The sequence below is a fragment of the Labrus bergylta genome, chromosome 7, assembly GCF_963930695.1.
Source record: "Labrus bergylta chromosome 7, fLabBer1.1, whole genome shotgun sequence".
In the NCBI taxonomy this organism is placed as follows: domain Eukaryota; kingdom Metazoa; phylum Chordata; class Actinopteri; order Labriformes; family Labridae; genus Labrus; species Labrus bergylta.
In genome coordinates this window covers 18,824,144-18,842,933 of record NC_089201.1, presented here as the reverse complement: position 1 = coordinate 18,842,933, position 18,790 = coordinate 18,824,144, and the positions used below count along the sequence as shown (strand labels likewise).

Below are 18,790 nucleotides of genomic sequence, written 5' to 3'. Positions count from 1 at the left end.
TAAACATAGAGGCTTTATCACTGATGAAGAAATGTGCCAAGCTTAGAATTTAATTTATTTATTTAAACGGGACAATGCAATTTGACACAGTTTCAATACAGAGCATGAAACTGATGAGCTGCACGGAGAGCTTATAGCTATTGCTAAATTCCAACTCTTATCCCTAGTTGAGCCTATGCAAGACCAGCAAGTCTGGGTTCTAACATTGAAAAATGATCTATAAAATTAAATATAAATGACATTTATTGAAAAACTTCTGCTGGGGAAAAAAGCTGACTAAAGGTATCGTTAAAAAAACACGGGTTAATTGTATGAACACTTTTAGGATTATTGCTGACACAGCTGAAACTGAAGTATTTCCCGGAGCTGGTGGTCATGTAGCTGAACAAGAAAGAAAAGGATCAGATTGAGTACAGTAAGTCTTAAATCATGAAATGATAGCCTGAATATTGATCTGGCTCTAAATATAGAAATGCATATGTAACGAAAACCACTCATTCAAGCGAAACAGTGAAGATAAAACTAGCTGAACGAGTTAGCGTTTCTTTTACATAAACTCAACCCTTCTCTATCAATCAGTCCTTACTTACTGAAGAGAAGTTTGTAGATGTGGTTAATATACTTCACTTCACATCCTGAAACTTCCCTCTAAGTGTGTGTGTGGTCCATATTTTATGTGTGTGTGTGTTTGCTGGTGTTTGAAGCTGCTCTGTGTGTCCAGCCTCCTCCTGATGTTTGGTCAGTGGGATAAATTGTGTGATTAAAGGATTCAGTGTCTCCTCATAGAAGATACAGTTACTTTGACATCCCTCAACATGAGACTGTGTCGGTGTAAATACAGTTCATGTTTTGGTCTTTCGCTATTTCCTTATTGACTTTGGCTCTTTGTCCACCACTCTTTTTTTTAGACTCTTCTTTTATCCTGGAAGGCTTTCTGAGGACACTCACTCTTAATCCACTGTAGGGCTTGTTTCACTTTCTTACTGTTAAAGCTCTACTCCACCACAAATCAGTCCTTTTGAGTTCAAATAACCCCCTCAGGTATGCTTGAAATGGGCGCTAAAAACGCACAGATGCCTGTTGGTGACGCACAATCGTGAAAACAAACATTTGAAAATATAACCCTTTATTTTGAAATTCCTGGACTCGGGCGGTACTGCTGAAAGTTTGTGGTGACACTCTTTCTGGTGAGACAGGCTCATGAACAGACAGCACAGTGTGCCATACTCATTAAAAGTAAATGTAGATCGCCCATCCATAATCTCTCTCCCTGCCTGCTATTAATAACAACAAATAAGTGTCAGTCAGTATGATTGTGTCAAAGATGAAAACTCGCCCTTGGTAGGAACAAGCGAGCAGATAAAAGAGGTTCATGCTCTGCTGAAACAAAACAAGTGGACATAAATTTCACAAGTATTTGTTCCTTTATTTTGGAGGGGTGTGAGGTCCCATTTTTGGGAGGCAGGGCCCCCCCCCCCCCCCCCCCCCCCCGAAGGAATTGTAGGTGAAACACTGCATGCATTAAATAATTCAGAAGTTGACAAGCTTTAGCTAAAAGACAGCACGCAGAGGCTAACAGCTGGCATGGCTTCATCTACAGTAAGAACATTACACCGACTCACAACATCTAAAGTAAAACAAAGCTTTTCTGGTTCTGATCAAAGTTAGATGATAACTTGCTATCAGCAACCATGTCTTGTTTTCCTATCCTTTATTCCTACACGCGGGGAAATTAATTACACCCTCTTATTGAGTCATTCACATATAGGCTGAAATACACACACATGCACTGTTGGAGAGATGTCAGAGTGAGGGGCTGCACATGAAAGAGCGCCTGAGTAGTTTGGGGTTCAGTGCATTGATTAAGGACACCCCTGCACTGCTCAGGAAGTGAACTGGTTAATCTCCAGCTACCAGACTTGAACCAGCAACCCTCTGATTCCCAACCCAAGTCCCTACAGACTGAGCTGCTGCCGCCACAAACATTTTTTTCAAGCTATATATGTTGCACAGAAGCACATGAAGAGCTGTTGTTTGCAAAAACTCCCAATTTAAATCTCAACGTTCATGTTAATCAAGAATTACCAATGTTTAAATCTTCAGTATGTTACAAGCTGCTCCTCCATCTTTTTGGAAAGCAAATCCACAGCACTCCCGGATAAACAAGATTGTTCAAGATCTTTTCAAATCAGGTCTTGCAAAGGAGGCAAATAACATGAATCCCTAGAACTATTCCTTTAACTCTCTCTCTGTACTCCAGATGCCCTGCTGCTCATATTTCTTCCTCACACAACCGTCCTCTCTCACTGTTTGCTGACACACCGTCTCTCTCAGGGGTCAGTCAATGACCTCACCAGGCTGTGACCCCACCGTCTAAGGAGATGATGTCACTGTCTTAACAAACACACACGCATACACACACACCAACAGAAACCTCAGCAGCCCTTGACAGCTGTCTGCGCATCTGACCAACCCTTTGGGCCTATTTAACCCTTGACCTCTGCTGTTGGTTAACGTGCGGAGGGGGCACGCTCAGTAAATAGAGACGGCCAGCACTTTGAGCGATGACAAGTGTCTGCAGATTCCAGATGCAAACATCTGGAGCTGAAAATAAACAAACATGCATTTTAAAGAAGAATCAAGTATTTCACTGTTAGACTGAAGATCCCAAAGACCAAACATGTCTGGATGTTGATGCAGAAATGCACATGTGCAATCAGAGTGTGTGGCTTTTGCCCTTTTGTGGCTGTGGGTTTGTATTTTGTATTTTTTTTGCTTGTTTTGGTGTCTTTGGTTTTGCTGTGTGGAATCTCTAGTGATTGGTGGCATGCTGTTTTTGGTGAGTGGTTGCCTCGACAACATAAATCACGATTAAGTCCTGGTTAGTATAGAAAAAAAAACTGGGACCGGATGCACCAAACTATTAACTGGCTCGTTAAGCGATCTGTTAAAAAGCTGCCTGTGCTGCGTCAGCTCGGCTTCTAATTTGTCTTCATTTAGTGTCATGCTACACCAGAAGTGTTGCAACTGGCATGAAATAACATTTCCAAGTAGTAAAGTGAGAAAAAGAGTCGTTGTTTAAAAAAAGGAAAGTAGAACAGATTGATTCTTAATCATCTCTTCGCTACACTCTGTTCTTTCTGTACCATTAGCTCAGGTTAGTATTCCCTCCAACTGCACCAAATTGATCTCTTTATTTTCTCAACTTCCTTCATCGTATCACATTGTGCTGCTTGGCTCTAAAGCCTAACAATTTGGAAAGTAGCTCATCGGGCCTCGCTGCAGCGTAAGAAGCCTCAAAACCTCATTTTGTTGCAATTGGAGAAGCTCGCTGGAGAAAAACTCTTCCGAGTGTCGGCTCTGCAGTTTCTGAAGAGTTCTGAGCCCGAGGATCAACAACAGAGAGGCAGAGAGGAGCGTTAGATGTTAAAGTGTAGCAGAGGCTGATTTTGGATTATGGGTTCCCCGTGTCTTCTCTCGGTGGTCGCTCGCTGTGGTATGTGCTAATTACAGCCTCTGCAGGAGCAGAGACATGCTGACCGACAGGAGACACACAGTCACCTCCTTTCTTTACTATCGCTCTAAGATACGAGTGTCTCCCTGTTAGATGTAACTGAGCTGGATTTCCTCAACTCAAATTAACTCTGATGATCTTCTTGCTTTTCTGACAGCGCCACATGCTTTTTTAATTAATCAAACCAAAGAGATAAAGTACAGTTACATTTAGTCTTCACTGTCAGAGGATCATGACTAAATTGTGTTTGACGTAATTGATTCAGCTCCTGCATGATGTTCGGATCCATTAAGAATGAGACCCCTTCTGTGCTGGTCTCAGAGTGTGGTTTTTGAAGTGTGCAATGGTGTTGCACTCCCATGTGCTCTTTACTTTACAAACAAAGTACTGTTCCCAGCTGTCTATCTGCTCAGACAGTAACCATGTTTTACACCCGTTACAATGCTGTTACTACCTCCAAGGCTGAAACATCAGCGGAACGACTTATATTACATCTCTGTGTGTTTAATATTGATGGTGAGGCTTCACAGGTAAAAGTCTCCTTTTGGGGCAATATATAAGTGATCTCGGCGCTCGGACTCCAGACTTTTCATTTGCTCGTTCTCTTCTCTTGTATTATCATTTCCTCGCAGTTTTTGAAAAATTCAGAGCTCATGATGACCTTTCTGAGAGTTAAGGACTTGTGTCTAACCTCGCTCTGATTGGTCTTGGCTTGTTATCCTCATCACCAAGATTTTAAAACTCACTTGTGAATTGCAGAACAGTGACTTTTATTTATGTATTCATCATTTTATTTGTCGGGGACAATACATATAGGCGTTGTTGCGTCTAATTGTAACCAATGCAATATCGGACTTCTATCCATGGCTAATTTGAAGTCCTTGTCCTGGTGAGGCTTTTAGGAAATAACACACAATTGCGGCAGACAGACTTTAAATTGCAACTTCGATATCATGATGGGTTATACAGATACATTTCATTTACAGTTACATTATTCTCGGTATTCGACATAGAAACATCGGCTGCTCTCGTACATGAAATGTTTTGGGAAACCCAACTCAGTCCTTTAATATATGCAGGACACTTGTTAGGTATAAGACATCTGTTAGGTTCACACACTGACAAAGCTTGGTTCTCTGAGTTTTATTTCAGTCTGTGTATTGCATGTTTATTTGTAACATTGATGTCTCTCTCTGTCTCCCTCTGTGTGTGTCTCTCTGTGTGTTTCCACCTGACACCAGCAGGACTGCTTCACGGTGGAGGGAGAGGACCTGAAACACGACTTTGAGCGGCTGCAGCTGGCGATGGAGATGGTCGGCTTCTTACCCACAACACGAAAACAGTAAGATCAGCTACAATAACCTGGACAACTGTTCTGCTGCACTGAATACAGAGCCTCAGTTCTGTCTGTTCGGTCTTTAACAGTAGATTTATCGTGCAGAAATACCTCCTCCAATTAAACATATTATTCTGTATGTACTCCTACGACTGCTCTCATTTTCTCACAAAACATTGAAGCATGTTTCAACTGTAGCTTAGTAAGTTAGTAGGTGAGTTGTTTAAAATTGTTTTATTATCCCAGACTTAAGTGATAGTTTGCAAAACTGACTGGATGTATCTTCCATTTTGACGGAAATCCCTGCTCATCTTACTCGATGCAAGAATGCAATTTCAAGTGTATTTTCCTGCTGTTTTGAATCTCAATAGGGTCTAGAAGATCAAAGAAATCCTTGACGACATTTGACTTAACCAGGTTGTTCCCATTGAGATTAAGAACCGCTTTTTGAAGGGAACCCCTGACCAAGACAGGCAGTAGCAAAAACCCAAAGTTACAGACAGAGACGCAAAGAGAGACAAAGTACAAATCAGCAGAGATCAGTCATGAAGCTTTGTAAAGTCCGTTGCTTTGAAATGAACAGCTTTAATTCAGTGTCGGCTGGTGCGTTCTTCTCCAGAATCTTCTCCCTGCTGTCTGCAATCCTCCACCTGGGAAACATCCGCTACAAGAAGAAGACCTACAGGGACGACTCCATCGACATCTGCAACCCAGAGGTCCTGCCCATCGTCTCTGAGCTGCTGGAGGTGAGCGTCATGCTTCTTTTTAAGTGTCAAGCCATGAAGGTTTGATTGAACATCGCGCGGCAGAAATCACTTTCATAATCCAACAGAAGAAAACACATCTGACATGTCTGAGTGAAAAAACAGGGAACATTTTGTCTAGCTGACTGTATGCTGGAATACAATACGCTAAATAGTTTCAAGGATAATAAAAATGAAGAATTGGAGCGGGGCTTTACCACAGGGCTTGTTTATTCTCCCTGAATGCTTTCTTTGCCATTTTGTCTCCCAAAGTTATTCCATTACATGCCCACTGGAGATACTTAAAACTCAATGGACTTGGTGAACTTTGAAGAACAAGCAGCATTCATCTGAGCAAATGACTTTTCCTTTTGCTCTGGATGATTTTTTTTAAACAGTGTGAAATCATGATCATGAAGTAAAGGCTTTACATAAGAAAATTTAGCAGAGCCGCGCACAGCTGGTGGTGACATCAGAAGTGAAGAGGTGCTTCAGGTCCTAGTAAGGCGTCCAGAGCTTTTCACAAAGTCTTGTTTGTGTTTTGATGCTATTTTCGGACTTCTCGTGCTGCTGCGTAGGCGGCTGTCACACCAAGAACAACACACGCTGTTGTGCAACTACAACTACACCTACTTCATTTTCTGTTTAGTTAAAGACTAGAAAACATAACTTTTATTTAATTTTCTCCGGAGCCGTAGACAAAATGTGTTTGTTGAACCATCAATCACACTTTTTGTTTGAGCTATTGAGAGATCCAAGGTGATGATGTCCAATCTTATTGTACTAATTCATCTATTAATGGCAATTAAAATAAACCTAAATCTGATACAAGCTTCCACAAATGTCATTAAAGGATTATATTAAATCTTTCATTCATAGCTTTGTTTTCAACAACTTTGTGTTTCCTAATTTCGCTGTGAAATATTTAAATCATTCCCCCTTTTGAGTGTTTTGCATGTTGACCTGATTCCTTCTCGGCATGTTAGCAGTTCATTATTAATCCCTGCTTGCTCAACGCAGTAGTTTCCTGTTTGATTGCTTTTTAATTTTAAGCAGATTAATTTGTTTAGAGGCAGTTTTTTTTGTTTGTTTTTTTCCTGCAGAGAAAGTTCAGTCAGCCTCAGGTTGACTTTGTAACAGTCAGACTGTAGAGGTAAAACAGCTTCCTGTGACAGTCTGAAGCTGATTCATTGTTCCCTTTATTTGATTCATTTTAAGCTCCTGATGGAGGTTTTTGGCTGGTGCTGAAACAGCCTGAAATGAATATTGATGCCTCGACCTAAGGTAGACAAGCCTATCAATCAGAAGATCTGCTATTTCTATATTATTTTTTTATGTCTGAAACTTCTGCAGTGGAGTAGGTGTCAGATGATGTCATAAAGAGCACCCTGTCCAAACAGACTTTTATTCTTTTTTAGATAATCCACGGTAAAGATGTTCTATAGGTGATACATTTTACTGTTAAAAGACATCAAGATGAAAGTTGGGGGGGAAAAAACATTGATTTTTTTTTTTTGGGGGGGGGCTAATCAGTCACTCCCTGCTAAGTGCTATTGCTAGCTCTTTAACTCAGTAGAATGCCAAATGGACCAGCAAGAAATTCAGCCAGTCTCACAGATGACTGGAGTAGATCCTGAAGCATGTACTAATTCAAAGATAGACTTTGAATCCATAGATCTATGAATCCAGAATCGTTTTGAATCGAAAATAGATTCTGAATCGAATCGTGAGGTAGCCAAAGATTCCCAGCCCGACTACTTACACATGCACAGGTCAAAGTCAAAACCGCTTTGTCTACAGGGGGGGCTCCAAAAACAAAGAATTCCTCATAGGAGCTTTAAAATAATATTTTATATATTGACTTTTCTTTGATGACTGCTACAGCTAAATTGAACAGACACAACGTTCATATGAAGGTTTGATTTTTCATGTTGGAATATCTTTAACTCAGACCCTGTAGTAAGTTAACAGTAATTGGTCAGATCAGCAGATCAAACTACTTAAGACTCTTTAGAGTCCACATGACAATAAGGGAAATGTTTGTTAGCATCGGTTAATGCTCTAAGCAGTGTTAACAAATGTATTTATTTTGTGCATGTGTGCAGACCACACACACACACGTACACACACACACACACATCTAGCTGAGTGGACAGCTCAAATGTCCTCATGCTGTTCTGGTTTACCCTCCGATTGACTGATGGTGGCACTTCCCCGTCCCTCTCACAGACCTCAACGATTAGCCGGATGTCCTTGTTGAGTCGCTGACAAAACAAAGTCTGTATGCGCCGGAGACTCCTGTCAGCAACACAGTGGGGTTGTTATGACTGAGGAGATCTCCGCTGAGGTTCTCCTCAAACATCCAGACGGAGACTCCTCGACTCTCCAGAGGTTCAGAGAGGCGGGGAGGTGAGCCGAGCCACATGTTGGCCACATGCCGGAGGGATTTGTGTTTTAAGTTCAAGTTTATTTGGATGTCTGTTAGTTGGTGCAGAGGCTGGGGTTATTTGTCCCCAGGGACGTATAAAACATTCTTACAGAGAATCAAAAGAAAGAAGGAAAATCAAAACAAGTGAAGTCAAACAAAAGAGCCGCATCAAAAGAGCGTTTTGAGGGCATCTGAAGCTTAAACATGGCAGGAAATCCTGCTATCTGATGTGACGAGCGTTGTCACCGTCGGATAATTAGAAAAGTATGTCATGGTTTTTACTTTAACAGGAATTGAAAGGTAAAGTAAAACAACTAGTTCATATTTTGTTTCGTTGTAAACTGACATTAGGCATTTTCAAACCATAGGAACTTTTTTATAGTTCTAGGAAGTATTGGAACGCCGCCCTTTTTTTTTTTATTGATTCCTCACTGCAGGAACTATATTAGTTCCTGGAACCTCTTAAAAGGAACCTTTTTAGCTCCTGCATCAGAGTAGGTACTCTCCTAGTGTGTTATTGTTTAGTTTGACTGACCTGTTGATAGAAAAGTTTCATTTAGTGCATTTTAATGTGAGGATCATTTTGATTTGAAACATGGTGTTTACAGGTTAAAGGTCAAATGTATTTATTGTTCCAAAGTGCGTTTCATTAAACATTAAAACAAACTTTACAGCAGGATTAAGAAAACATTAATAGATAAATTAAATCAACACCTGAATATTTGAAATACATGGACAAATTATATAGTTTGCACACACAAACAGACACACATGGAGGGGGGGGGGGTCTCAGGAGGCAAACCGTGATGTAGAAATTCCAATCCAAGCTGACGGACGAAGTGCTAAATTTTGCCATTACACTTACAGTTTTGTTGCCTTTATATCAATGCTTGGTGTTATTAGTCATACTCACAGTATCAACGAACAAGTTGAAAAGGAATTACTGGTGAGCAGGAAAGAGTGTGACATTACTTGATTACTTGGAAGATGATCGCACCTATGGTGTGATGTAAACGTCATCTCCCCCGCCAGTCAGCTCTTGTTAATTTTCTTGAACAGTGCATGCTGCATTCAAACAACATCTCACCCTGACTTCTTGTGGAAATTATACTAGGCAGATAAATCTGGCTGAAATCCAGATGAAAAATGTGTTCTTATACATTCTCAGATGCAGCTCACCTCCAGAATTTTGTGGAACTTTTAGGAGTTTTGTGCATGTGTGAAAACATTCTTACTTAAATAGAAACAGACAGTATCCTCATATTTCTCTTCAAATTGTCTTGAAGACAATCGATGTAATGTGACTTTCTTTTAAAACCCTTTGCAAATGGGCTGAAAAGGATGTTGTGGTTTTCTGAATGCATTTTTGTGAGTCATATATGAGTGGCGGAAATGTCCGGGTCAGGTGCAAACACACCCACACACACACACACACACACACACACACACACACACACACACACACACACACACACACACACTCTAAGTGAAGTTTCAGTTTGAATGAATTGTTCCATACTTCGTCGTTGATTTTAAAATGGGGGGATATTGTAGACAGGATGGGACTGCTCTCACTATAACCGTGCTGCACTGATTTTGAAACACTCGGGGAGCACTGATTGGCAGGCGTGCGGATTGATGATTGAATGGGAACAAAACTCGCTGGGACTTCCTGTTTCCCGTGGAGGTGGACCTGGAAGGGGAAGCAGAGCCTGTAGGAGCTGACGGACGGCTGACAGGCTGGATCCTCTGAGCAGTGGAGCTGAGTGATCGGACCTAACAAGAAACATTCCTGTGCTAACTGCTAATCGGTCCTGAGAGAGAGAGGCTTACTGTGAGAACAAATCCAGCTAAAGCCTGAATTTGTTGATGGTATTAATGCTAAAAACAGAACAAAATATTTTTAAGGCTGAACGCAAACCAGTCCAAATTTTTTGTTCATTCATCAAAACCTGACGTAGATGAATACACTTTGATAAAGCCCTGACAGGATTGTGTTGTATTAACCTTATCAGTAAGCATACAGTTCCTTCATTTTGTTATTCACTGACCTCAAGGAGTATTTCTGTAGAATTTGTAGAAATAATCAAGCTTTTCTCTTATTGTACATTTCACATTGAGGGGTTACCTAAACGATTAATGGTTAAATTAAGTGGTCAGAAATAAAAAATAACTGCGTCCTCTGAAAATAACTCTGTGAGTCATGACTGTCTACAATGGGAGTAACACCCGAGTCCCACTGTCTGTGATGCTTTCCGAGTTTCCAAGTCTTATCTTCAGTTTGTTTACATCGCCGGGACGGCCGGCCAACTCATTCCCTTGCGTATAAAAGTTGTTTAATGTTGGGTCTAGAGAAAAGAAGAATAACATACTGTACTCACTGATTAACTGTGTTTCTTGATCACGGTCATTTCGGGTAAATTTTAGTTTCATGCTGGTGCTCAAGGGTGACATCTGCTGGATCAAAATATCGCATATGAAACCTTTTAAGAGCGCCTTGCTACAAGCTTTCTTATCAGTTCAAGTTTCAAAAGAAGAGAAGTAAACACGTGGTTTAAAGGCTGTTGGAATAATTTGTCTGAAGATCACAGGGGATAGGTAATCAGAAGTGTAACATCAGAAGCGTAAACATTTGCTCTGAAAATGAAAGCGGGTGAATTTGAGAACAGAATCACTGACCCCACAGCCCGTGCGTACAAACTGGTGTGATTTCTGTGTGTTATGGTATTAGAGCTGCCATCATAGACGGAGCAACAAGCCTGCTACCGAGCGACTAATACATGGAAATGTACCGGCTAAAGACCAATCACCAGGCTGCAGAATAGGCTTTGCTCTCAGTCGAGGGATTATCAGGCAGTGTGAAATGAAGTCTGATTATGCCACCCCCCTGCCGACCCACTCCCACACACACACATGCAGCATATACACACACACACACACACACACACATCCCTCCTCCTGTCCTCCCTCCTCTGTTGATGTTAAAGCCTTCACAAAAGAGACAGTTAACAAAACTAGATCCATAATGGTATTAACCAGAACATTAACACCCTCTCCTTTGTACATGAAGACATCAGGCAGTCACACTCAGACATGCTGTCACAAGTTTTCACACATACTCACACACACACACACACACACTCACACTCACTCACACACTCACACACAGACACACATGTGGTCTCAGCAGCAGCTGTTTGGTCCAATCCCATAATCCCCATAGATGGAGGAGATGTGTGCGGTGACATCTGCTTCTCCCAGTGTGGCCCTGTCATCACTGGTCCGTCTGAGGGCCAAGTTTAAAATCAGTGAGGCCGGGTCGCATGCAAAGCCACACAGTTCATCCCGTATGTGTGAGCACAGAGAGGAACGTTAGCGTGCTAATCTTGTCGTCTTGCCATGTTAGTTAACTTCAACACATTAGCTAAAATCGTTTGAGTAGGTAAGAGGGAATGAGGGATAGGGATCAAATCTTCTGGTTAACCTTCTGAGTGTAGATTTTCATCACACAAATGTCTCTTCATATATGATAGAATTACTGGTAAGCAGCCAAAAAAAAACTGCTTTAAAAAAAAAAAATAGTCAAATAAAAACATCTTCCTGATGGACTGAGGTACTTTATCTCACTGAAATCCTGTTATACAACAATAAACTCTGTCCAAGCGATCTCATTGGACAAGAGGAACTCCATGAGTGCTTAAAGGGTACAACATCACAGGAATATTTGTACAAAAGAGGATATGCATTTACATCACTTCCCCATCTGACCACGCCCCCTCAGTAGAAAATATTCTTCATCATGTCTGCTGCCTCCAGTGAGAAAGGACTGAAACTTGTATAAACAGACGAATATCTGTCTCAATTAAGGACATTTGGGCTCAACACATCATTACAGTTTGCTGAAGAATGTAGTTGTGGTCTGTAGACGTTGATATGTGTCCAGAAATCATGCCGCCTTTCATTTATATGCAACTGATTTCAAAGCCAGGGAAGTATATAATTCTGGTTTGATCAGTGATGGACGTGAAACTGAATACATTTGGTGTGTAGTTGGGGTGTAAGGATCAAGTTGTTTCTCAGAATTACAGTGATCCATTTGCTTTTATTTTTCTTTAGCTTTCGCTATGAATTAATCCCGGAATGAACTAATGTCATGAGACATAATTGGACTTGAACATTGCTCCATGTTATAGTCGCATCATCACATTACTCTGAAACCATGAAAGCCTGTAAGAACTTCCTCGTCCTCAACCTCATATGTGTTTTTTTTCCCTTTTAAGGTCAAAGAGGAGATGCTGCTCGAAGCCCTGACGACAAGGAAGACGGTGACGGTGGGAGAGAGGCTCATTGTACCCTACAAACTGGCTGAGGTGACTCTTTCATTAACCACCACACCACATCAAAAATAAGCAAAGACGCCTTGACCTTTTAAAACGGACTGTGTAGGCTGTTTAGTAAAAACATCATGCGTGGATAAACCAAATATTGAGAGAATTTTTTTGGAAAGTTCACATACTGGTAAAATTGCTCTGTGTGAGGGGTGCAGTTTGGGCGTTGTTTGAGTCCGTTTGTAGAGGGCATATTGGAGTCAGCTGTGGGGGTGGGGGGGGGGGGGGTGAGGTCTGTGTTTGTGTTTGCATGCTTTGGAGCTTGTCTGAGGAGTTTGTTGTGGCACTTCCCCAGCCCCCTCCCCCTTTTTATCTTTTCTAAGGCTCTTTTGATGGGGGTCTCTTCCTCTGCAACTTCCGGTTTCCTGTCGAGTCAAGACACAGGGCGACTTAACCCTGTCCTCACAGTCCACTGCGCTCACAAATGTACCTCCAGCTTCCTCAGCTGACCTACATACGCTGTCGTCCTTGACTGAGCGTGTGAATATTAATATTCAGCGGTTTTAGAGATGAATTTGGTCCAGCTCACTCTCTGCTCATGTCTGCAGGGCCAGGAAATGCTACACATGCTACACACCCCCCTCCCCCCCCCCCCCGTATAATCTGAGGGTTGGTTTAGCCCAACAATGGTTGCTCCCACACACACACACAAACACACACACGCACACACATACACATACACATGCACACGCCCCCTCCAGTCATGTGGTCTGATCTCAGGAATGTGCAACCTCTACTGGAATATACAGAATAGAGGCCAAAAAACAGATCCTGAGTCTGTCTCTGTTTGTCCCTGTCTATCTTTTTCTCCTTTGGACACGTGTTTCTTACATATTCATGCTCTTACTCTGACTGATCAGAGACCTCACCACTGACGAGGTCAGGATGTACTTCATCTTCCAGTCACCATGTCACTGGAGTTCCCTCCTGTCTGTCGCTGATGCTCTTATCTTGAAAGTAAGCGAGGCGCAAATCTTTCAGAAGGACAAGGAGAGAAAGAGGCAGTGACTTTTCTAACTCTGAAAGTCCCTTTATTTTTAAAAATAAAAAAGGAAATTCTCAGATATTCGCTGTGAGACAATAAAGAGTCTTTTTTACTCGTTTACACAAGAAATCCACCAGTTTCACACTGTGGGCTCTCTTGACCTTTGACCTTAATACATCCTCATTTTTCTCTCGCCATGTTTCAAGATACCAGTCTGACCTGTATGGATGAGGCGCTCTTACTGGTCAACTCTTTCTCTAGCTGTAAGAAATAATGAGTTGAAACAAAACCAGACCTTTTAAATGCCTGTACCAAATACAGATATACGTTTTGAGGGTTTTAATCAATGCTAGGTGAGGAACTTTAAGTCAAGCTTACAGATGTTTGTGTTTCTTTACATTTCAGCAGCAACCTAAAGTCGACACAATGATCTCCTTAACCACTAACCTTCACTATAACCATGGCAACAGTAATTCAAATCGAAGCCCTCATCCAAACCATAATTTACCCTAATCCTCACAGAAGGTAAAAGTAGTTCGAAGAAGTAAAGACGAGCCAAATCCTACCTTACCCTTTTACATATCTAACAATCAAACTGATCATAATAAAGATGGACGTATCAGAATACTCACACAAACGCATTGTGAGTGAAGCCCAGCCCTGATCGGAGCGAGGGCCGTGGGAGCGAGCGAGCTGAGGCCACCTGTGGAATCCATAACACGCCTGTTTTTATACAAAGGAAGCGTAGAGAAAAAATGAACCTGGCAAAAGTTTCAGCTTCTTCTCAGAAATCATTTCTTCCTCCTTGGATGTTAAAGGTTGAGAAAGTGTGTTGGGCAGCCGTCCCATCCACCCACAGATGAGATGGGGGAGATATTTGGCGAGGAGTCTGACCTCTCCAGCTGAAGAGTAGAGTTTGGCTTCTCTCCAACTTCAACCACTAAGATCTCTAAATTGACTGGATGCTTTGCTGGTTGAGTCAGGTGGAATGCAGAATGCAGAATTCTTGGTTTTGGATCCAGATTCATAATGTGAGTCAAAGTCATTCAGTTTGTAAGTAGGGGAAAATTGGCGAGCTGCAAGGAGGTCAGAATGTGAAGCCTTGTTTGTTAATGTCTTTCACTATTACTCAACGACACTGAAGAGCTTTTGTGACTCAGATTTTTATTGAACTGCAGGTGTTCCTTGTGTTATTTTGTCTTATTGTTGTTTCCCACAAACCCAATTATTTGAGACCAAAGACTTTGCAGAAAACCCTAAAAAAAAAAAAACATGTTCAGAATCAGTGAGCCACCGGCTACATGTGTACATGTCCCTTTTCTTGTGAAAACAATATCTGAGGAAAACCTTTGCAGAAGATCTTTAAAAGGACACTCTCCACTTGGGCCGAATAATAATCTGTAGATTTTGTCAGTCAAAGGTCCAGTTCATTTTGTCATGATGTCCATCCCATTCTAGTGAATGTGATGTCTCAAGCTCATCCCTTTTGATTTCATGAAGAGTTATTTTTAAAGAGGGACGTGACTGATCTGACTAACTGGCAGGCTTGGTGTATCTGTTTGTCAGGAGCCTTAAGACCCGCCTCAACTCCACCTCTTCGCTTGTTACTGACCAAATGTTAGTTTGAGACAGCATTTCCAACATGGCAACCACCACCGATGGTCTTCACATGTCCAATCCATTAAACCAATGAGGTACGCCCATGTTTTATGCAGTCTATGGTTAACTCTACACCAAAGGGTTGACGAGGATACTTGCTTAAAATGAGCATGTCTGCATAATCATATTGAACATTAGAGCATACTCGTATTAGAATTTAGCTGGAAGGTTTGTTTAAAATCTGTCTTATTTTGTTTTATTTGGAGTTAAAAAAAAATAAACCCTGTTTCATTTTGTATTTTCACTGAGTGGAAAGAAAAATGTAATTGAAACTTACAATAAAGATGCAATGAATATAAAGACTGATAGCTGTACAGTATCTGCACAAACATAACTTCTTCCACTGTAAGCTGGCCTTGAGAACAGCTCTTCTGCCATCATGCTTTGCTAGAAATAACCTCTGTGGTTTAGCTCAGGTTGAGACACAAAGTGTATTTCAGGTCTGGTCTAGAGAAGTGAGAACTACATCTTTGGTGTGTGCATTTTGTGAGCGCCGATTGTCTAGTGTTTTGCTTCTCACTTTGTGATGTGGCTTCAGATAACCTGACCACTTTGTTCTTCCTGTTTGAAGACATACACGAGGTAAAGGAAGTGAGCGATCAAAGGTTCATTCATTGCTTTACATTCGGCTACAACAGGATGTTGAGGCAGCAGAGTGAGAGTGTAGAGTCGTATCCCATTAAATGTAGCACATAGATACATACATAAACATGCAGGTATGTGTAGGCTAATAGAAAAACAACTACATAAAACAGATTCAAAACATATGCAGCTTGACATATTGTGGTAAAAGAAGCTAGCGGGCCACGTGCAGTGTGAGCTCATGCTGGTGTTTTACACCTCCTGTGGTTTTCAGAATAAAGACGAGAAGAAGTTGAAGAAAGCGAGAAACAACGTCACCTCGGCAGAGTTCAGTAATCACAAACACCAGCAAAGACTCTATTTAAAAACCAGGACCATGAAAAAGTCTCTGATAAAGTCCCACTCATTATTTCGTCTGTTTCTTGGGTGGCCCTCCAGTTAAACGTTTTCAACCCATTTGCTTCCAGCCATGTTTCCTCGCTAGTTCTTAACTGGTGCCATTGTGGTGAATAATTAAATTACTTGGCAAACACGGAGACATCGCACGCTCAGTGAGCATGTCAAATGTTCGCACATCACATCAGCTTATCCCCCGAGTCCCCTGCCGGAGCATTTAAAAATCCTGATTCTTCGTCAGATGGTTTATTATTCATAACAATCTTGCATAACATTGTGGGAGCAGGGACGTCACAGGCGTGCTCGCTAAAAATATCCCCAAAAAAATCAATAATGCAGCAGTGAAGAGGCAGCTTTTAAAGTGCAGGTTCTGCTTCATCACGGATGCTGACTGCATGTGGTAGCTGTTTAAAGAGTCCTTGATCAGGTTCACAGTGTCCCATTAAAAACCTCTGACTGGAGGGACTATTTTCTTTATTGTTGTTCTTTACTGATTTAAGACACTTCAGGTTGATTCAGTGTTCAGTGAGTCTGTGTGGCTTTTTGTTTCAGGAAGACAAACTTTGTCCAGGAAATGTGTCTGAACTTTTGAGTTGTTTTCTGTTATGTTGCTTCCCTCTGAAATGAGGTCGATACATCGGGTACTGACTTCCCTAAAAGCAAAGTTAGGGGCCTTTATGAAAATGTTAAAAAGTTTTGCTTGCAGTGCTAAGCTAGCTCTCCCTTCTTACAGTGTATGCTAAGCTAATACATCCTGGCTTTGGCTGAATATATCTTATAGCCCTACAGATATCGATCGATTGATAACTTTATTCGGAGCATGTTAAGAAAATAAAAGTAGATGAATAACTAAACAAGAAAAGCAATCATGAAAAGTAAACCTACTACATGTAGGCTACTGTTGATCAAAGCAAACAGAACATGTTGTTGAAAAGTAGTAGGGTGAGGTTTTAACGTAAGTCTCTTATCTATATCAGACCGGTATTGATCTTGTTTTCTATCATTACTGATAAGAAAGTGAACAAGCTGTGGTGTCAAAGTGTCTTACTACTCCTGAAGTATCTCAGAGTATGCTCTGCCAATGAAATGCGTCTGATCCAACCTTCACAACAGGGTCCTAAGTCTCTGACTAGACTCTTCTCCTCTGTTGCCCCCCGGTGGTGGAATGAACTTCCAAACTCCATTCGATCTGCAGAGTCCCACAGCACCTTTAAGAAAAAGCTAAAGACCCAGCTCTTTCATGAACACCTACTAACTTAATGATGATGGTTTCGATATCATTGATGAGGATGATGGTTGTGACGATTGTTTTTGTTTGACGATGACTTATAAGATGGTTTCTATACTGATTAGAGCTCTCAAGAACTGCTATCAATGTTGTGCTTTGCCTCTGTGCAATGCCTGTCAGCACCTGTGTGTCCAATCGGACTTTAAAGCTGATCGTTTGCTCTTACTGTGTTGTGTTGTACTTACTCTCTGATGTACGTCGCTTTGGATAAAAGCTTCTGCTAAGTGAATTGTAGAATTGTAGAATCTTAGCAAGATGAGTCAGTTTCCCAGAGCCTGTTACAAGCAAAATGAACCATTTAGGAAAAAAGTGACCTTGCCGCCTTAAAAAACGATAAGAACCAACTATAAAAGAAGAAACCATTTCTGAAAGAAACTTATTGGATGTGTATTTAGCTTTTACAGTTTGACCCATGTCCTACCTGTTAACATGGAGGAGGCGGGGCTTGTGACCTGTTCTGCAGCCAATCAGAAGCTGGAGCTGGAAATGTTTCGGCGTTACTTCTTTGGAGCGGTCATGTCCTCCATCTTTAAACAGTCTATGTCCTGGTCCAAACCCAATCGGACTAAGCAGTCGTCAGATTTCTATTACATTTATTCTACATGACACAATAGAAACAAAATGAATAACTTAATAAAGGATGGCAGGGTTACAATGGTTGCATAAGAGTTCTCTTAATTCAACACTTGTGGGCCACCGCAGCAACACTTCCTCTGTCTAATAAAAATGCCTGTGCGGCAGCAGAGAATGACTCAAGTGAGGCTGCGAGTGAGAGTGATAAAACACATTTAGTGGACTCCTGTTTCTGATTTTTTTTTTTTTTTTAAACAGATGTTTGTGATCAGTAAGAAGCTGACGTGTTCTGTGTTTACATCTGTGTGTTATGTGTAGGCGGGCACGGTGAGGGACTCCATGGCCAAGTCTCTGTACAGCGCGTTGTTTGACTGGATCGTGTTCAGGACCAACCACGCTCTCTTAAACAACAGGGACCTGGAGGACAATTCAAAGGTAGGAATCAAACACCCACACAAACACTTGAAGATCTAAAAACCCACCAACATTTTTTTTCTTTAGGATTTTCTATAGAATTGAATCAAGATACCTTATTGTCATTGTTGAACACTGTGGAGTACAAATTGGGGAGGATGTACGGATTGGTTGCTAACCTTGGCATGCTAATTGGAAGCTAATGACCGTCAAATCAAATGCCGATCCAGTAGGGTGCTATAAGATAAGATACATTACAGGAGCATGCATGTTTTCCCATTTCCAATCAGAAGCTCATCAGACACACTTATTGACCTTAATTACATGGAAGCCAATTTCCTGTGAAATAAATAAATAAATCCATCTTAGACCATAAGTTGTCTCTAAAATTGGATGTAGACGCTAGCAGAGTTATATTTGCGCAAATCTGTTAATATTAATGTACCATGCAAGTCGACTTGGGTCTTTGGTCTCCCGCAACACC

General features: G+C 41.3%; 1 protein-coding gene across 8 annotated transcripts in view; it reads left to right on the top strand.

Annotated features, from left to right (window-relative positions):
* The window catches only part of LOC110005162 (unconventional myosin-IXAa), a 147,382-nt gene that overhangs the window by 79,381 nt on the left and 49,211 nt on the right, over nucleotides 1–18,790 (top strand). For 5 of the 8 annotated variants that reach the window (XM_065956966.1, XM_065956965.1, XM_065956963.1 and 2 more), the window contains exons 7-10: nucleotides 4,756–4,856; nucleotides 5,470–5,596; nucleotides 12,302–12,391; nucleotides 18,211–18,327. In XM_065956966.1, the coding sequence (XP_065813038.1) occupies nucleotides 4,756–4,856; nucleotides 5,470–5,596; nucleotides 12,302–12,391; nucleotides 18,211–18,327 (435 nt within the window). The remainder of the gene's footprint in view (nucleotides 1–4,755; nucleotides 4,857–5,469; nucleotides 5,597–12,301; nucleotides 12,392–18,210; nucleotides 18,328–18,790) is intronic. The other 3 variants (XM_065956964.1, XM_065956967.1, XM_065956961.1) reach the window with 1 other exon arrangement.